Below are 18,628 nucleotides of genomic sequence, written 5' to 3'. Positions count from 1 at the left end.
ATGACATATGTGATGACTTAGTGTGTGTTCAACACCACACTATCTGAGACCAGGACCATAAACCTTTTTTTTTTTTTTTTTTTCAATTTAAAAAAATCTATAAATAAATAAAATGATGACAAGGTTCAACAGTTAAATAACATCTCTCTTTAATTTGAGTTTATTTTAAATACATTTGATGGACAAAAAAGGTGCCTGCAAAAAATGAACTAAAATATTAAAACTACTACTGATAAATTCACAATTATTCTACATATTTGAAAACAATATTTTTATGTCATCTGAATGTACAGCAAGTGTTTAAAAGTATTTCTGCCAATAAATAATGATTCTTGATTCTGATTCTTTCAATTGTTCAGGTTTAACACGTCACAGATTTAATAAGATCATTATTTAGTTTGAAAAATCCTTTACACAGGTTATTTTTATTAATTCACTTAGTTGATATAGTTTAATTTAGTTACTGTAATATAACTAGAATATTTAATGAACAAAGGTTTCCAACTGTAACTGTAAAAGTGAAACTTTCTGAAATAAAACTACAAACTAGTTGTCATCAGTGTAAAAAACATAGATCTACAGGTAGATGTGAAACTAAATAAAACAAACCCTGGAACAGTCATGTGACAAATTAATCAATAGTTATTGTTGAGAATTATTATTATTATTATGGATACAGTGGAAACAGAAACTATAAAACGCAGTTGTGCGAAACTTTTTTCTTCTTAACATTTTTGGACCTTTTTGATCCAGCACTGCCTCAAATAATTGTGTTTCTTTTATGTTTTTTTATTGGTTTATTTGAAAGAGGACAGTGCAATTTTATATAACACATGAACAAACGTGGTTAAAAAAAGCCAGAATTACCCAAAAGGCTATTTTTCATCTGTCGTCCCCTGGCCAAGATGTAAAAAGGCATTAAAATACAAGCATGACATTACATTTACAAGTACATGTTACAATATTAAAAGGTTACGTTATCTAATACAATACGATGCAGCGCAACATGCTCGACTTTTAATGTTGGCAGACGTACATGTTAATGAGACAAATTTTAAATTATTATTATATATTATATATATATTATTATATATTATATATATATACAGTTATTTGAATCATTCTGCACTCGTGCGATTTGCGTTGATGATGCGCTGGTGACGACATAATCCAAGATGGCGACGGCCTGGACTACAGCTGATATTATGTAATAAAGCCCTAAAATACATGAATATAATGAAAAGAGTGAATGGACAGAGACATAAACATGTAGACTTTAACATGGACACACACAGACTTATTAAACACACACACACAGACTTATTAGAGTCAGTGTGTGTTACTAGTTACTAACTAGTAGTTACTAGTTACTAGTTACAGTAACTACTGTAACTAGTAGTTGTTGTAACCAGTTACTGTAATAACTAGTTACAGTAACTGGTTATTACAGTTACTGGTTACAGTAACTGGTTATTACAGTTACTGGTTACAGTAACTGGTTATTACAGTTACTGGTTATTACAGTAACTAGTTACTGTAACTAGTTACTGTAATAACTAGTTACAGTAACTGGTTATTACAGTTACTGGTTACAGTAACTAGTTACTGTAATAACTAGTTACAGTAACTGGTTATTACAGTTACTGGTTACAGTAACTAGTTACTGTAATAACTAGTTACAGTAACTGATGAAAAACACTCTGGAATACTTCAGTTACATGTATAATAATCTATAACGAGACAGTTTGATGGTGAAAAAGCAGCTTTATAAACACATTTATTTATTAAAGTGTGAGATAAAAAGAGTAAAGTGTTAAATGTTGTTCTGTTAATATTGTAGATGAAAAACAGATTATTGTGTGACCATATTTACCTAAATATACAAACTGTACCAGCAGTTTTATTAAATAAATAAACAACATGAACACAATTGTTTATGTTGTTAAAAATCACAGCAGCTTTATTTGCATCAATAATTGTTATTTCCATTCAAATTCAATTCATCTTTGTTTATAAAGCGCTAAACAATAAGGACTCGTCACAAAAGTTATGATGAAAAGACAACATTTACACATGTTGGATTTAATCTAAATACCTGTTCTACAAATATTACATTATCTTATATTATCTACTGTTGGAATATATTACATTCTAGATGCCCTTCAAAATAAAAGCAGGAAGTTTTTCTTAGGGTAAAAAAGTGTTAATCTGTTGCAATTTGTGTAAATAAGAATCTTTCCTCTTATTGTTGTTACATCTAAACTAAAAACTAGTGATTCACACGTTTGACTGTAAATGTGCTATTGATGTTCTACTTCATGCATTCTCATGTTTTTAATGATACAGACAACATTCACGTGCACGGACACAAACTCCTGAGTTTTTATCAAAAAGCCAGATTTCCTGTGACTTTCTTAAGGAGCTTCACTGATTTGTTAGACAAATACTCATGGAAAACTGAACGACGTCTGCTTCGTCTCAGCCAATCTGGTCTGTGTGGAGAAATTCCATCAATGCAAATGTTTGTTCAGTGCAAAGGTAGAAGATCAGTGCACACACACACACACACACACACACACACACACTCTGAATGTGATGAGCTGCTGCTTGACATGAGAAACATTCACATTCCATTGACGGACCAATCACAGAACACCAGCACATGTAAAGGTAAAGTAGAAAATCCTTCACAATATTACTTTTTTTAAAAAACCAACATCCAGACACCAACTAATTAGTTTTCCTATAAATGAATGAAGTGGATGTAATTACAGTGTTCCTGTTGTATTTATATCATTGAACTGTTTATAGGATTAAAAACACTTTGCAGGTTTAATTCCTTTGGTTTTTATCAAGTTATCTGATGAAACGACTTCTTTAGGAAGTAATTGTTTAAAAATGTTTTTTCATTTATTTGACAGAGACAATGAAATTCAACAAAGAGTTTCTATCTGATGCTAGTTCACAACTCCTGTTCCTGGTTGTTAATAAATACCTAAAGCTCAGCTTTCTTTACATTTTTAATTGTAATGAGCATCTAACATTTAATCTTATGTCTGATGAATTATAAAACATTACCATTTGTGATAATAAATGTAATATTACTTTATATCAGTGGTTCTCAATCTGACCCCATATCTTTTAAAAAGAAGGAACAATTAGTTTAAACTGGCAAAGAATGTGCATGACGACTCACGAACGTGGTTAAATTGGCAAAAATAATCATGAAATATGATTTTAAAAAAAAGAGGTTAAAAGTGACAATAATGGGTCAACATATGTGACATTAGGTGTAAAAGTGGTGGAAATGGTTTATAAGTGATGAACATGTCTGGAAAGTGGAAAAAATGTGTAGAAGTCATTAAAATGTGATGTAGAAGTGTCAGAAATGGGAGAAATGTAGCAAAAATACATTAAAAGGAGCAAAAATATGGCAAGAAAAAGTGATGAAAATAGGTTAAAATATGGTGAGTTTGGTGGAAGTTGCAAAAAAAGGATAAAAATAAGAAAAAATGGGTTGAAATTGTTTAAAAAAAAAAAAAAAAAAATCTGTTTCTTGAAGGCATCTGGCGACCCACTTCCCAGTGTCTCACGACCCCAATTGGGATCCTAACCTCAAGGTTGAGAACCCATGCTCTAAATAGCACCAACTTTACTGCCTGGACTAAAAGTGACCACAGAGATGTGATGGAACCACAAACGGTTACAAGGAGCAAAAAAAACATTCAGCTGTTGTTTTGACCAAATGCAAAAACCCTTCATTCTCTGGTTCTTGCCTTTTAAAACCAGATCAAAATTACAGTTTTTCTAATTGAAAACCAAAACAGAAATACAGAGAAACCAGAGAAGAAGCGTTTTTCAGCTTTTTTTTTTTTTAAAGTCCACGACACCAGGTTTCCCTCCTCAGATCCTGGACCAGGTCTCCTCACATACAGTAATAAGAAGGATTTATTTCATCAGTTTCTGGTTCTGCTCATGTTTTTATTCAGTCTGTGGATGTTTTAGCTCGTATTAATCTGCTCACGTTTATGTCTAATTAATATCCAGATAAACTATTCACTGTGAGGAACAATCGATGTTACAACTTCTACCATTTGACACTTTTGCAAAAAAAAAAAAAAAAAAATTACAGTTTTTTTGAGGGCAGTAAAATATTTATTTTGCACATTATAAATACCGCTAACAGCAGCCGTCAACACACACACGGAAGTTGATCATAAGAAACGAGGAGCACCAGTAGATTTATTACACCACCTCTGGTTCCACATGTTTTATGTAACATCCATTTTTTATTTATTTATGTATTAATAACATTTCAATTCGCCAGTAATGTGACTTATTAATACATGTTTAGTTTCCCCGTAAATGTCACACAAACAGAACCAGATTTAATTTTAAAACCAAAAAATTCTGCTTGTTGGTTTTTCCGTTTCTCTGTTTCTGGTTTTAAATTAATAAAAGCAAAAAAAATATCAGTTTTTTCAATTTTTTCATTTGATTGTGAAACTAAATAAAGAACAAAAGGTTCACAGATTGTTGAGCTATGATTTATACGATTTAAACGTGCACTTTGGAAATAAAAAAAAATTGCAAAGAGCTGATGTGAAGTGATGATTTTTAATATTTTAGATGAAGAATATTGTTCCTAATTTAATATTGGATTCAATGCCTAATTTTAGCTTTCATTGATGAACATTATGTACACGAGTTATTTCTGCTTTTTGTGCTTTACCATTAATCACTTATGTATCAGGAATTCATTGATTTAAAACCTTCAAACATTAACAGTTACGTGACTTTTAACTGATTTCACTCCAGACAGTGAAATTAATTAATACTCAGAATGAGTATTAACTGATTTCATCTTAAATACCAAGTATTAATATGAGTCCTGAAGAAACAGCTGCTGTTTTTTTCTTTATACAGAGAATTAACATATATTTATATATATATATATATATATATACATATATGTCACCATATGACATGTGTTGAAGCACTGATGCACACATTTATCAACTCATTACAATATTAAATACATTTCTTCCATTTAAATATAATTTTATATTAGTAAATGGATAGAAATTATTTCCTAGTACATTTACTATTGTATGTTCTTGCAGTGAAATGGTACGAGTTTGAATATTATTTACAATAAACATTCTGATTCTGATTATATTTACATTTTGAGCTTAATTTGAAAATGTTAATTTTAAAGCGCCTCCTTTTGCTCTTTTTAAATGGGTTTGAGAATTAATTCAATGATTTTGATCATAAAAATGTTTAAATCATACAGAAAACAAATGTATAAAGCAGTGAAGTGGACGTATGAATTATTATTGTTTCAGGATAGACTGCAGTTCATCTAATTTAACTTTTTATCAAACACAATTATTGCTTTTCTTTCCTGGAATGAGAGTTGTCATCAGCATTAGCAAAATTTATAATAAATAATAAATGTAATAAATGGTGAAAGTTTGTATTTACTGCTGATTTTTATGTTCTTATTGATTTTTAAACTGGAAAGCACATTGAATTGCCTTGTGTTCCTTAAATATTTTCTTAAATTTTACTTTCTTTTATTTGTATTAGTTCTATTTTTGTGTAATTAGCATTTCTTTGTTTTGTTTTATGGATTTTTCAACAGAACAATAATGTTTTCTCGAGTGTTTCTCTTTGTTCTTGGAGCTGTTTACATCATCAATCAGGTTTGTATTATACCTTTATTTGATTTTTTTAAATTGTATTTATGTTTTATACCTTCATCCTTCTTACATTGTACATTATTAATGGAATACTGCAAACACAACACACTACAGTGTTCATTTTCATTTTTTTTTAGTCATTTATTAAATGTATTGTTTGTCAACATTAGGTTATCAGGATTATTTCAGTTACATAAATTAGTTTTAGTCAATTTAATGACATTAAGATTTTAGTCAAATGAAACGGTTCCAGATATAGTCGACTAAATAATAAAGATTCTATTCTGATTGATTAACCTGATATGATATTATTAATGTTTATAAACATGCACAGACTTGATGAGATCACATCAGTTCTGATTGGATTTCATCCCATGTGACAAAATTGTTTTATTAGTTGACTAAAATATTGATTTATTGTGATGTTTTTTTTTAGTATTAGTCACAGCCTAATAATTAATGACATATTAAAAAAGTAGTTTTTTGTCAACAAAATTTACCAAACTCATAATTTTACATTTGTAGAAATAGTTATTTCACATACAACTTAACCATTATTTGTGTATTTTGTTTTGTTTTTTGTAGGTGTTTACACAAGGTACGTTATTTTCACACATACACACAAACATGATTATATTATTAGGAAATAAATAATAAAGGTCAAGTAACTTCTTGTGCATAAACCTAGACTTTTATGAAGCTGATCATTTCCTGTCCTTACAGTAACTTCATTAAAACTGTTATTTTATCTTCATTACTGAGTAAATTTAGCAGCTGTTGTTTTTCTGTCCAAAACAAAGACAAACACCAAGTCATGCAACACTGCCCTAATGCTGCTAATGCTAATGCTAATCTCTTTTTTTCCCTAATGTTACTGGATAATAAACATTTTGCTAATAAATTGCAGATTCCTACGTTGCTGAAGTGATGGTTGAAAGCAACGTGTCGTTGGATTTCCTGAACCTGTCAACGATCTTTAAAACAGCTGCTATTGATGTAACCGATAGCAACGGCGTCACTTTTATCGTCACCGTTACCGACAGTGAACTGATCGCTGGTAAATTACTCATGCTTTTACATTTTTTTATATACTTTTTTCATATGTTTTATTTGCTATTTGTTTAATAAAACAATCTTACATATCTACAAAGAATAAAGTTTGGCAAACACAAGAAAAAAAATATTACTAATACTAACTTTGAGTTGTTTAATGCACACGCTGCTAGCTCCTAAGCCCCGCCTCTCTTAAAGCTAAAGCTAGCCTAGCCTGCAAGCTAACATGAGGAAAGTTGTTGCTAATGGCAAGAAAAATGCAGCAAAAACGGAAAAGTGATTTTTTTATTTTAGTTTTTGAAGGATTTTTTTCATGTTTAAAGAATATATTTTTCATAAAAATAAATAACTTTTGGTTGACAAATAATTTAGGTTTTTTTTTTAACAAATTGTACACGTCTCTTTAATTTCAGCTTTGCATTTTGTTTTTCTCAGAGTGTTTAGTACTTGGACAGGAAGTTCACTGCAACTGCTCCGCGGGCTACACCTGGAGCAACGAAGTGTGCTACGCTAACCCTGACTGCTGCCACGACACGACCTGCTCCCACAACGTGTCTTACGTCACGCCGCTCTGCGTCCCTAAAGTCGAAGGTTGTCAGAAAACGACTCTCGCTATTTCATGACTGTCTGGTAGAAAAACCCGTGTTAATGATGTTGTTAATGATCCACAGTTTTTATAAATGGAACTGCAGAGAGTGCGTTGCCATGGGTAACCACTGACAATGACATGGTACGTCATCTTTAGCTCATTTTACATCCTCCGCAAACATTTCCCTTCAGTAAAATAAGCTTGTTTTATGCTTTTGCTTTGAAAGTTAGTTAAAGAGTTTGGAATATTGAACGGCCTTGGATCTATAAACATAACTACTATAAGGTATTGTATGTTTTTAATGGAATAGCAGCCTTTTTGAAAATGATTGATATGAATTAGTTAAACTGCTATTGTTCAAATACCAGCTTATATCTCATGATCCACTGTTATTACATATTGTAAGAATAATACCTAATTATTGTTTCTCTGATTGGTTCCCAATCCTTACTTCCTGTTCCTGTTCCACCTGAAGTGGAAACATTGCCAACTATGAGATGGACGTTTATGCCCCAATATTAGTAGAAAAATTGGAAGGAATTTTAAGCAACTTGTCATCACAGCTCGTTGACATCAAGATCGACCTCATGGGTGAGAAAAACTTACAGTATTTATACTTAACTTTAACCACATTAAGTGCTGACCTCATCAGTTTAGATGTTGACTGTTTGGAACTCATCAGGTGTAGTTTTTAAAAACAAGTGGTAATCATTAATTTCATTATTAGAAGTGTCTGTGTAGTAAATGTCCCACTAACGTACTATAGACTACAAACTAAATGAGTATATACTGTCTACTATATACTATATACTGTCTACTATAGACTATAGTATATACTGTCTACTATAGACTATAGTATATACTGTCTACTATATACTATATACTGTTTACTATAGACTATAGTATATACTGTTTACTATAGACTATAGTATATACTGTCTACTATAGACTATAGTATATACTGTCTACTATATACTATATACTGTCTACTATAGACTATAGTATATACTGTCTACTATATAGTATATACTGTTTACTATAGACTCTAGTATATACTGTCTACTATAGACTATAGTATATACTGTCTACTATAGACTATAGTATATACTGTCTACTATATACTATATACTGTCTACTATAGACTATAGTATATACTGTCTACTATATAGTATATACTGTTTACTATAGACTCTAGTATATACTGTTTACTATAGACTATAGTATATACTGTTTACTATAGACTATAGTATATACTGTCTACTATATACTATATACTGTTTACTATAGACTCTAGTATATACTGTCTACTATAGACTATAGTATATACTGTCTACTATATAGTATATACTGTCTACTATAGACTCTAGTATATACTGTTTACTATAGACTATAGTATATACTGTCTACTATATACTATATACTGTTTACTATAGACTATAGTATATACTGTCTACTATATACTATATACTGTTTACTATAGACTATAGTATATACTGTCTACTATATACTATATACTGTTTACTATAGACTATAGTATATACTGTCTACTATATACTATATACTATTTACAATATACTATAGTATATACTGTCTACTATATAGTATATACTGTCTACTATATACTATATACTGTTTACTATAGACTATAGTATATACTGTCTACTATATAGTATATACTGTCTACTATATACTATAGTATATACTGTCTACTATATACTATAATATATACTGTCTACTATAGACTATAGTATATACTGTCTACTATATAGTATATACTGTCTACTATATACTATATACTGTTTACTATAGACTATAGTATATACTGTCTACTATATAGTATATACTGTCTACTATATACTATAGTATATACTGTCTACTATATACTATAATATATACTGTCTACTATAGACTATAGTATATACTGTCTACTATATACTATATACTATTTACAATATACTATAGTATATACTGTCTACTATATAGTATATACTGTCTACTATATACTATATACTATTTACAATATACTATAGTATATACTGTCTACTATATACTATATACTGTTTACTATAGACTATAGTATATACTGTCTACTATATAGTATATACTGTCTACTATATACTATAGTATATACTGTCTACTATATACTATAGTATATACTGTCTACTATATACTATAGTATATACTGTCTACTATAGACTATAGTATATACTGTCTACTATATACTATAGTATATACTGTCTACTATATACTATAGTATATACTGTCTACTATATACTATAGTATATACTGTCTACTATATACTATAGTATATACTGTCTACCATAGACTATAATATATACTGTCTACTATAGACTATAGTGTATACTGTCTACTATATAGTATATACTGTTTAATATATACTATATACTGTCTACTCTAGACTATAGTATGATAGGATGATGACGTTCCCACTGAAGTATATTTCCAAGTTTCCCAAGATGCATCTGGAACCTCCAGTGTTAAAAACCTTGTTCACACTGAGACTAAATATCTCTGTTGATTCTCTACCTTTATTTTGAAAGTTCTGAAAATATTTGAAGTGAGAAAGTGACCAAGTAGAATATCAACATGTGCTCATTTCATCCATTAATGAAGTTCATTTGCAAGGAAACCAATCAAAATGAGTCGTTAGCTGTCACGTTCCTTTACTGCCTGTCATATAACGTATCTATGTCTCACGCTCTTTTCTCCTCAGGTCTGGTGTCTGTTTTTGCTCCAGTTGAACCAGTGTGTTACAAGTCTAAACCTCTGTTGATGTGCTCCTATGAAATGGCCACAGAGAGCACTCAGTGGATACTGCGTAAACCCAATGAGTACCTGGAGCTAGACGTTGGGACTGTGGTCCAACTGGAACCTGACTGTGCAACGCCCCAGTACCCCTCCTGTGCTGCTATCACACTGAACAAAGTCACAGGCATTTGGATAGGCAAGTTAGAAATGACTTTAAGACTAACAGCATTTCACTTATTTTAAATAATGAATGAATCTTTAGATGTATTTGTTGGTATCTGGTTACACAGCACTGCAGCTGGAATTTAGCTTTAAGCTAACTTTAAAAAGCTTCATGGTCCATCTATGATAAACTACTACCAGGTCCAGGTTCCTGACATGCCCAGTCTGTGAATGAAGGCGGAGCTTCATTTACAAGGAGGCGGGGCCATGATGTCATTATTTTGGAGTTGTCTAGAAATCACTGAACATGAAGTTTTCCTAACAATTGTAAATATCATTGAAAAACATGAAAATGATAAAACAAACTTTTCATACAGACTTTTAACTGGTGCTTCTAGAACATCCCACATTACCACCATTCTTTCTACTCTGCACTGGTTCTAGTGAAGTTTAGAATAAACTATAAATATTAGTTATTACATTACATGAGCGTTACATGGTCAGACCCCTCAATATATCTCAGACGTGTTGTACCTACACTTCAGTCTTCAGACCAGGGTCTCCTAAAGACCCTAGAACTAAATGTAAACCAGAGGAGACCTGGTGTTCCAGACTCCAGTCTCTCAGGGAGCTCAACTGTGTGGTTACTTTTAAAAACTGTTGAAGACTTTACTTTACAGAAAAGCTTTTAGTTACTGGATTTTAAATGATTTTTACTATCCTTTTATGATGATGCTGTTATGATGTATATACACTCATGTTTTATTATTTGTATTAATTTCTCCACAGCTCTGTACAACACTTTGTGATTTTATCAGTGGAAAGCGCTTTATAAATAAATTACTTATTTACTTACTTTAATTAGAAAAGCCTTCATTGAAGAACAATGTTGATTTGATCAGATTATTAATCAGATTACTACAGTGTGAGGATTGGACACATTTCTCTGTAATAAACATCACCATCATAATCATCTTCATCTGACATTATTATTATTTACTCTGTAGTGGATCAAACTGTGGCTTTACATTAGACATTAAAATGATTATTATTATAATAAATGTAACACATTTTGACTCATCTAGAACTGGTAAATGTGAACATATGAAACATGCTGATGGTCAATCCTTTGTGTTAGCTGAATCAGCATTTACTAAATGAAGAACAATGGTTGTAAAAATGGAAATAATGTTATTTTTCTGATCTTTCTCTCTCCAGGTGAATATGAGTGTGGATTCACTCAGGGTTTAATCTCATTTAAAGGCAGAACTCCTCTAAAATTAACTCTGCTGCCTGATTACATTGATATGACACCAAACCCGATAGTGACAGATTGCACAGCAGGCGGCGTCGCTAGCGTAACTGTGACGGTGACGGTCCCTCCGAGCCCGGACGCCTACGAAGTTTGGTGGAGCTACAATGGCAACAGACAAAATAATATCTACCACACGTGTAAGAAAAGCACATATGGTTGTCTTGGCAACACTTTCTTTAAGTGTTACCCTTTCCCTCACTAGGGCTGGGCAATATGGACCAAAACTTGTATCTCATTATTTTTTCTCAAAATGGCGATATATGATATAAATCTATAGATCTATAATTTTTTACTCCAAATAAAGTTTTACCAGAAAGACAATTCAGGGTTAAATTTTCTAAATGCAACACAAACACATTTATTAACAAACAGCTGATCAATATGTGCCACTTTTGGCTTTTTCTCCTAATAATGGACAGCACGTGTGAGTAAGTTCTATCGTGTAGCTTGTTTAGATGAAGGTCTTAGGACACACACAGTGATCATCTAACTATGTTTTTAATACAAAATAAGCTATAAAACATATACTGTATATTAGTTTAGATGATATTGTCAGTTTTTATATTGTTAAAATAGAAAACTCGATAAATCTTGAATTTTGATATATTTACCACGCCTACCCCTAACCCAAACAATGTCAACATAGCTCCAATGGATCATAATAAAGGACACTCAATGACAACCTTCATGACACCTTATTAATGCTAATGCTAATGTCATATCATATTATAATAAAGTGTGACTGTTTTCTTGTACAGTTTATCCTGACTAACAGATGTTCTGTAACACAGCTGGACCTGATCCTCTCATATACACCATCTCTGCTGCCATAACCTGTGAGAAAACAGACGCTCAATACATCGAGATCTTTTTTAAGAACATAAAGGAGCAAGTGATGAGTGAACGTCTGGATATTACAGTACTCTACGGTATCAAAGAGACAATAAAGATCCTTCTATTGAATTGACCATTTCATCTGATTATTGATCCATTTTTTAGACGGGGACCCATTTTGTGAAGAAAAGAACGTAGATGGAGACTTTTGGCCAAGATCTCCGTATAAAGCCACAGTGGTTAATAAACAGTGTCCAGTGGGTAGGAGGGGCTATAAGACCCACACATGTGAAGGCCCACTATGGCAACAAGTATTCAACTACTGTGTTGATGAGAAATTACTCAACATCTTAACTTCAGCAGAAGTAAGTGTAAAATGTGTTAGCTTTGGTTTCTACACCAATCCTTTACTTTTATTTATGGGTAAAGCTAACATGTTGATGGCTTGGCTAGCTAGCTAAATGCTAAACAATGCTGTGTACTCGCAACCTGATACATTTGGTACACGTGTCACACTCTACATTAAATATAAAACTCTTAATAATTTCATAATAATAATAATTTTTAATAACAATACAAGTTATTAATTTTTTTAATTTAAGGCTAAGTTTCTAAAATGGTGCTAACATGATCCACCTTTCCAGCAAACTATATTATGTCGGACATACTATTTCATTATTTTAAGATATCTATAAGTAGATCTGTAAATGTCCTAAATTTAAGGTGTTATTTAATTTGTGTCCTTTATTGAACTGATAGAGGAAATACTTTGCTCTTTATTTCTAAGAAAATCAAAAACAGACTGAAAACGATAATGAAAATGAAATTGTGCAGTGATGTCACACCTCGATGGATGCTGGATCCAACCAGAACATTTGTTTCTCTGAGAAAAAGAAAAATCTTCAGAAATTAAAACTGTGTACATTGATCTCACTGCATAGAAAAACATAAAATACTGGTCAACAAGATCTTTATGAATCATACATGGAAAGATCTTTTTCTGCAGAACGTGCAATTTCATCTACTGTATCTCCTTCAATATTTGCTCTGTTTAATGAATCAAAGCTAAAATGTTTTACTTTAAGGCCAATGTGATGTTAATTACTTTCATTTTGTTTTTTAGAACTTACTCAGGGGACAAGATGCGACCGTGGAAGGAGTCATGGCTATAATCCAGGCTTTGAGGAACGTGTCTTCATTCTCCTCTGACACCAGCACTAATACAGCAGACGTTAACACGTCCATCACTGTTCTCATGATGTTGTCCAAAGTATCTGACAGACTGATTCTACAAGACAGTGTACTTACTGTAAGTGCTTTCACTGCATCACACTGTATGTGAGGCTAAAACATGGATTGATTTTATTTAAAAAAACAGGTCCAGTTATGGGAGTGGATTAGTAAATTAAAACTCAAAATCCAATATTAGATAAAAGTCAAAGGTTTCTTAATAAAAGTGTAGTTTAACATATTCATAAATGGTGAATTGGCCATAATCAGCTTCTGTAGATTTGACTTCATTAGCAAATCTTAGACTTTTATCATCATATTGTATTTCGAGTCAATTTTGTCTTTAATCTTGACTTAATTTATCACTAATTCTTGATTTTGACAAAATAATTTTTTCAGTTCAAATTTGGTCCTAATCCACATCTGTATCCACGTTTCCATTCCATTATTAATTAATTATAAATGAATAAATGATTGATCATAGCTAAACCTTCTGTGGTTTTGTAACTTGGTTTGTTTGATTAAGTCACTTCCATATGAAACATTATTACAATAACAGTAGTGTTTCTGCTTTTTGAAAGAAAAAATGTTTTTAGAAATATGTGACCAAAGAAACAAAGGATGTTTTTACGTATCCAGTGTGGTGGACCATCACACTACTCTTTACCATGTGAACCAAACTTTCTAAACAACGTCACACGTTTTCTCACCTTCTCTTCTTGGTCTGAGTGAAATACTGTCAACATTCAGGAGAAGAAGAAGAAAACAAGATGACTGTCAGAAACATAGTGGTCCTGATCTTCATAGTTGGTCCATGTGTTTTCACTGCACACATGTAATTTACTTTGTTTCATTGTCACGTCTGGTTTTTGGTCCCTTTCTATATTTGGTCCAGGTTTTCTTTCTCACATCATAAAAACCTCACCAGGCTTTGCTTAAGATGAACATAGACCAGAATAGTTTTTTTAGTTCACACCACAGCAAACGAAGAGGGATGTGTGTGAAGGTTTTACACCATTCCTTTCAGCATTTACAGGATAATATCATCATTGATTAAAACTCTAACATCATCATAGATGTCATGGTGTTGTGCTCTCTGGTGTGTTTCAGGGTCTCATCAATGTTGGGAGTGATCTGTTAAACACAGCCTGGACAGGAGTGAATGACACGGTTCTTGAGGGCATGGCAGGAGACTATCTGGAGGCCATGGAGGCTCTGATGGAAAGGATCAAAGTCAACTCTAGTATAAACAATCTGGAAATTATAAAACAAAATTTACACTTCAAGCTCTGCGTTGGGTGGGGTTGTCAGGTTTCCGTGTTTGATGTGAACGTGACTCTGAATAAAGCCTATGGCTTATCAAAGGTCATGGCCATTAACAACCTAATGCCTAAATTAAGCAACACCTTTCTGAACACTAATTATACCAATGTGTTAGTGTCGGCCACACTGGACCGCTACCATGGCGGAAATAATTCACACGCAGATATTTGGTTAGACTTTCCTGTTCAGGACCCCTCTAAGCCTTACTGTGTGTTCTGGAACATCACAACCAGAGAATGGTCTGATTTTGGATGTGTCGTAGTGAACCGAGATGAGAATCGTACAGAGTGCGCGTGCAACCACCTGACATCCTTCTCCGTCCTGATGTCTAAGGGCGACGTCTCTACCAAAGAACTAGACGTCCTCACCAATGTGGGCCTGGCTGTGTCCTTGTGTTCTCTGGTTCTTTTGCTCCTCATTGAGTATGTGGTGTGGGCGGCCGTGGTCAGATCCAACCTTTCTCATTTCCGTCACACAGCTATCGTGAATATTTCTACCTTCCGTCTGCTAGCTGACATCTGTTTCTTGGCCTCCATCTTCCCCAAATCTCTGAGCGACAACTGGTGTCTGACGCTGACCTTGGCCAAACATCTCTTTTACTTGGCCATGTTCTGTTGGATGATGTGCCTCAGCATCATGCTCGTCCATCAGCTCATTTTTGTCTTCAGCCCGCTGAGAAAGAGAGTTTTCATGTTTCTCTCTAGCATTGTTGGCTATTTGTTCCCCATTATCATAGTGGGATCCAGCTACGTGTACTGTAAATACAAATACAAGCCTTACTACGACAGCGACACGTGTTGGCTGGTTTTTGAGAGGCTCTTGGAGGGATCGTTGCACGCGTTCCTCATCCCAGTGGCAGTGGTCATTCTCGTCAACGTCTTTTCTCTGGTGGTCGTCATTGTTACTTTGGTAAAGACGTCCGTTCCTGACTCTGGCAAAGCAGCTGAAAATGAAACAGCCAAAGGCATCATTAAAGTCATAGTTTTACTGGCTCCTCTCTTTGGAGTGACGTGGATCATCGGCTTCTTTCTGCTCATCCTGGACCATAACAACCCAGTGTTTCCAGTGGCCAACTACGCCTTCACCATCCTCAACTCTTTTCAGGTAAAATCAAAACCACTGACTTTAAAGTTTCCACTTTGTAACCTGAGGGTTGCAGGTTTGAATCTGCAGAGGGGCCACTGAGCAAGGCACTGAACCTCAAACCACTCACTGAGGGCTACGCTGTGGCAGGGATCAGGTTTAGCACAGAACAAATGATGTACTGTATGTACCAGTATAAATGGTCCTATTCTTTGTCAGTTGTTGCACCTAAAGGATCAACATTCATTATGAACTCAGAAATATCAAATATGACTTGAACAATTTTGAGTTTTTGTTAATCATTGATTACTGATTCAATCAAAAAGCAAAATTAAACCAATTAAAATACCCAATAGGGTAACAGAAGGATTTTGCAGAATAAGAACCTTTGAAAGTTTATTAGATACATTATTATTATTATTATTTACAGAAAGTTTCTTACTGTATTTAACTTTAAGTTTATATCTTTGTTTATTCTATTATGGATCACTTTATTGGACAATTTTACTTTGAAGTTCCTCAGCTACTGTTAAACAAGGCCAGTATAGTACAGTACAGTACAGTATAGTACAGTACAGTATAGTATAGTACAGTATAGTATAGTACAGTATAGTACAGTACAGTATAGTATAGTACAGTACAGTACAGTATAGTATAGTACAGTACAGTACAGTATAGTACAGTACAGTATAGTATAGTACAGTATAGTATAGTACAGTATAGTACAGTATAGTATAGTACAGTACAGTACAGTATAGTACAGTATAGTATAGTATAGTACAGTACAGTACAGTATAGTACAGTACAGTATAGTACAGTATAGTAGAATATAGTACAGTACAGTACAGTATAGTATAGTACAGTATAGTATAGTACAGTATAGTACAGTACAGTATAGTATAGTATAGTACAGTAGAGTACAGTATAGTATAGTACAGTACAGTACAGTATAGTACAGTACAGTATAGTACAGTACAGTACAGTATAGTACAGTATAGTATAGTACAGTATAGTACAGTACAGTATAGTATAGTACAGTATAGTACAGTATAGTATAGTATAGTATAGTACAGTAGAGTACAGTACAGTATAGTATTTGAACCATTGACCCTTGTTTTTCCTCCTCTTACAGGGTCTTTTCATTCTGATTGGAGGGTGTATCGCAGAACAAAAGGTACATTAAAAAACACAAAATTAGCAAAGAAGTCAATGATGTACATGAACGTTTTTCACTTCATAAAGTATGTTTTTATTGCCATCAGGTCCGAGAGGAGTTGATCAAGCGGATAACGGTATGTATAGCACAATATTTTGTAGGTAGTTCTTCATAAGCGTGGACATAGAACATCAGAAATATTCTATCTTTTTTTTAGGGGAAATCCAAAGCAAGCGACAGCTCAAAGAATCTCACTTCAACCACACAAACCAACTAACGGTGTGAGTACAAACAATTTATTAACTTTGCATTCTGATAATTTAGTATTTGGTGGTTTTAACAACAATTAAACAGATATACTGTAATGTATAGGCCCACGCGCTTTGATAAAAAAAAAAATTAAAAAAATTCTAACATTTTTTACCAATTATCCTGTGATTATTCAATATTCACACTGTATGTGGGGGGGGTCCTTATTTATCTTCCATGTTCATCTTCCAATATGTCAGGAACTGGTAAACATGGTATAGTAATACAGCTCCACCTAATATAGAGAAAGATCTGCTAATACAGTACATCACTGGTTCTGGAAACCTGAAAAAAACCCTTTAATGACATTCATTGGTTCATAACTGCATGTGAGAATGTAAGAAAACATCTGATCTGTTTTCATTTTTAATATAAAGGTTACTCTTTATTGGGATATAAAACTATTTTTCTATATGCGACTTTGTCATTTTTATTTTGGACCCAAACTTTGGTGAATATTAAAATCCTTTACATGAGGTTATTGTAGCTTATTTCTGTGTCTGATTATCATTTATTGTTTAACACACAGGGAATATGTGTATTATTCATTTTATTATCACATTTTCAAATTCAACTTTTTTTGTATTTCAGACTTCAGAGGCAGAAACTGTGCAGCTTCAAATAGAAACCATGGAAAACTGCAGAGAACCATGTGGTAGAATTAGCTGTGAGTGAACTAGAGGACTGCTGTTCTGTCTGTTTAAGGCTTCAGCATGCTGTATATACAGTAAAAACATGCTGAGCAGAATGTTAACACTATGAATAACCTTGTGTTAGATGATTTATTACTTTAATGAAGAACGTGTGCTTTGTCTTATTTATGCCTTTACTAAGGTTTAAGTCCCTATTATTATTATTATTATTATTATCATTATTGTTGAACATAGTGATTCCCAAGCAGTGGTGAGCGTACCACAAGCACCACGCATGTTTTTATTTAAAGATAAACTGAATTTTATAATAAAAATAGTGAGTCTACCACACTAGTTTTCAGCCTGTGCTGACAATATATTGATCATAAAAAAGCAATAATGTGGCGTATGGTTAAATGTGTAGAAATACTGAAAAACAAAGAAGAAGAAGAAGAAGATAACATGACT

The 18,628-nt window shown here is 32.8% G+C and overlaps 1 protein-coding gene across 1 annotated transcript; it reads left to right on the top strand.

The window, feature by feature from the left end:
* Positions 1-2,503: 2,503 nt before the first annotated feature.
* adgrf3b (adhesion G protein-coupled receptor F3b) lies at positions 2,504-18,624 on the top strand. The gene is made up of 18 exons (XM_028439598.1): positions 2,504-2,670; positions 5,648-5,708; positions 6,291-6,303; positions 6,613-6,762; positions 7,194-7,349; positions 7,430-7,488; positions 7,574-7,632; positions 7,823-7,938; positions 10,082-10,312; positions 11,497-11,730; positions 12,385-12,522; positions 12,593-12,792; positions 13,551-13,736; positions 14,768-16,084; positions 17,196-17,237; positions 17,326-17,355; positions 17,437-17,498; positions 18,120-18,624. Exons 2-17 carry the CDS (start codon positions 5,655-5,657, stop codon positions 17,494-17,496), a joined length of 3,045 nt encoding a protein of 1,014 aa, XP_028295399.1. The 5' UTR covers positions 2,504-2,670; positions 5,648-5,654; the 3' UTR covers positions 17,497-17,498; positions 18,120-18,624.
* The last annotated feature ends 4 nt before the right edge of the window (positions 18,625-18,628 follow it).

This window comes from Gouania willdenowi, chromosome 24 (genome assembly GCF_900634775.1).
Source record: "Gouania willdenowi chromosome 24, fGouWil2.1, whole genome shotgun sequence".
NCBI lineage: Eukaryota > Metazoa > Chordata > Actinopteri > Blenniiformes > Gobiesocidae > Gouania > Gouania willdenowi.
This window is presented reverse-complemented; position numbering and strand designations above follow the sequence as displayed.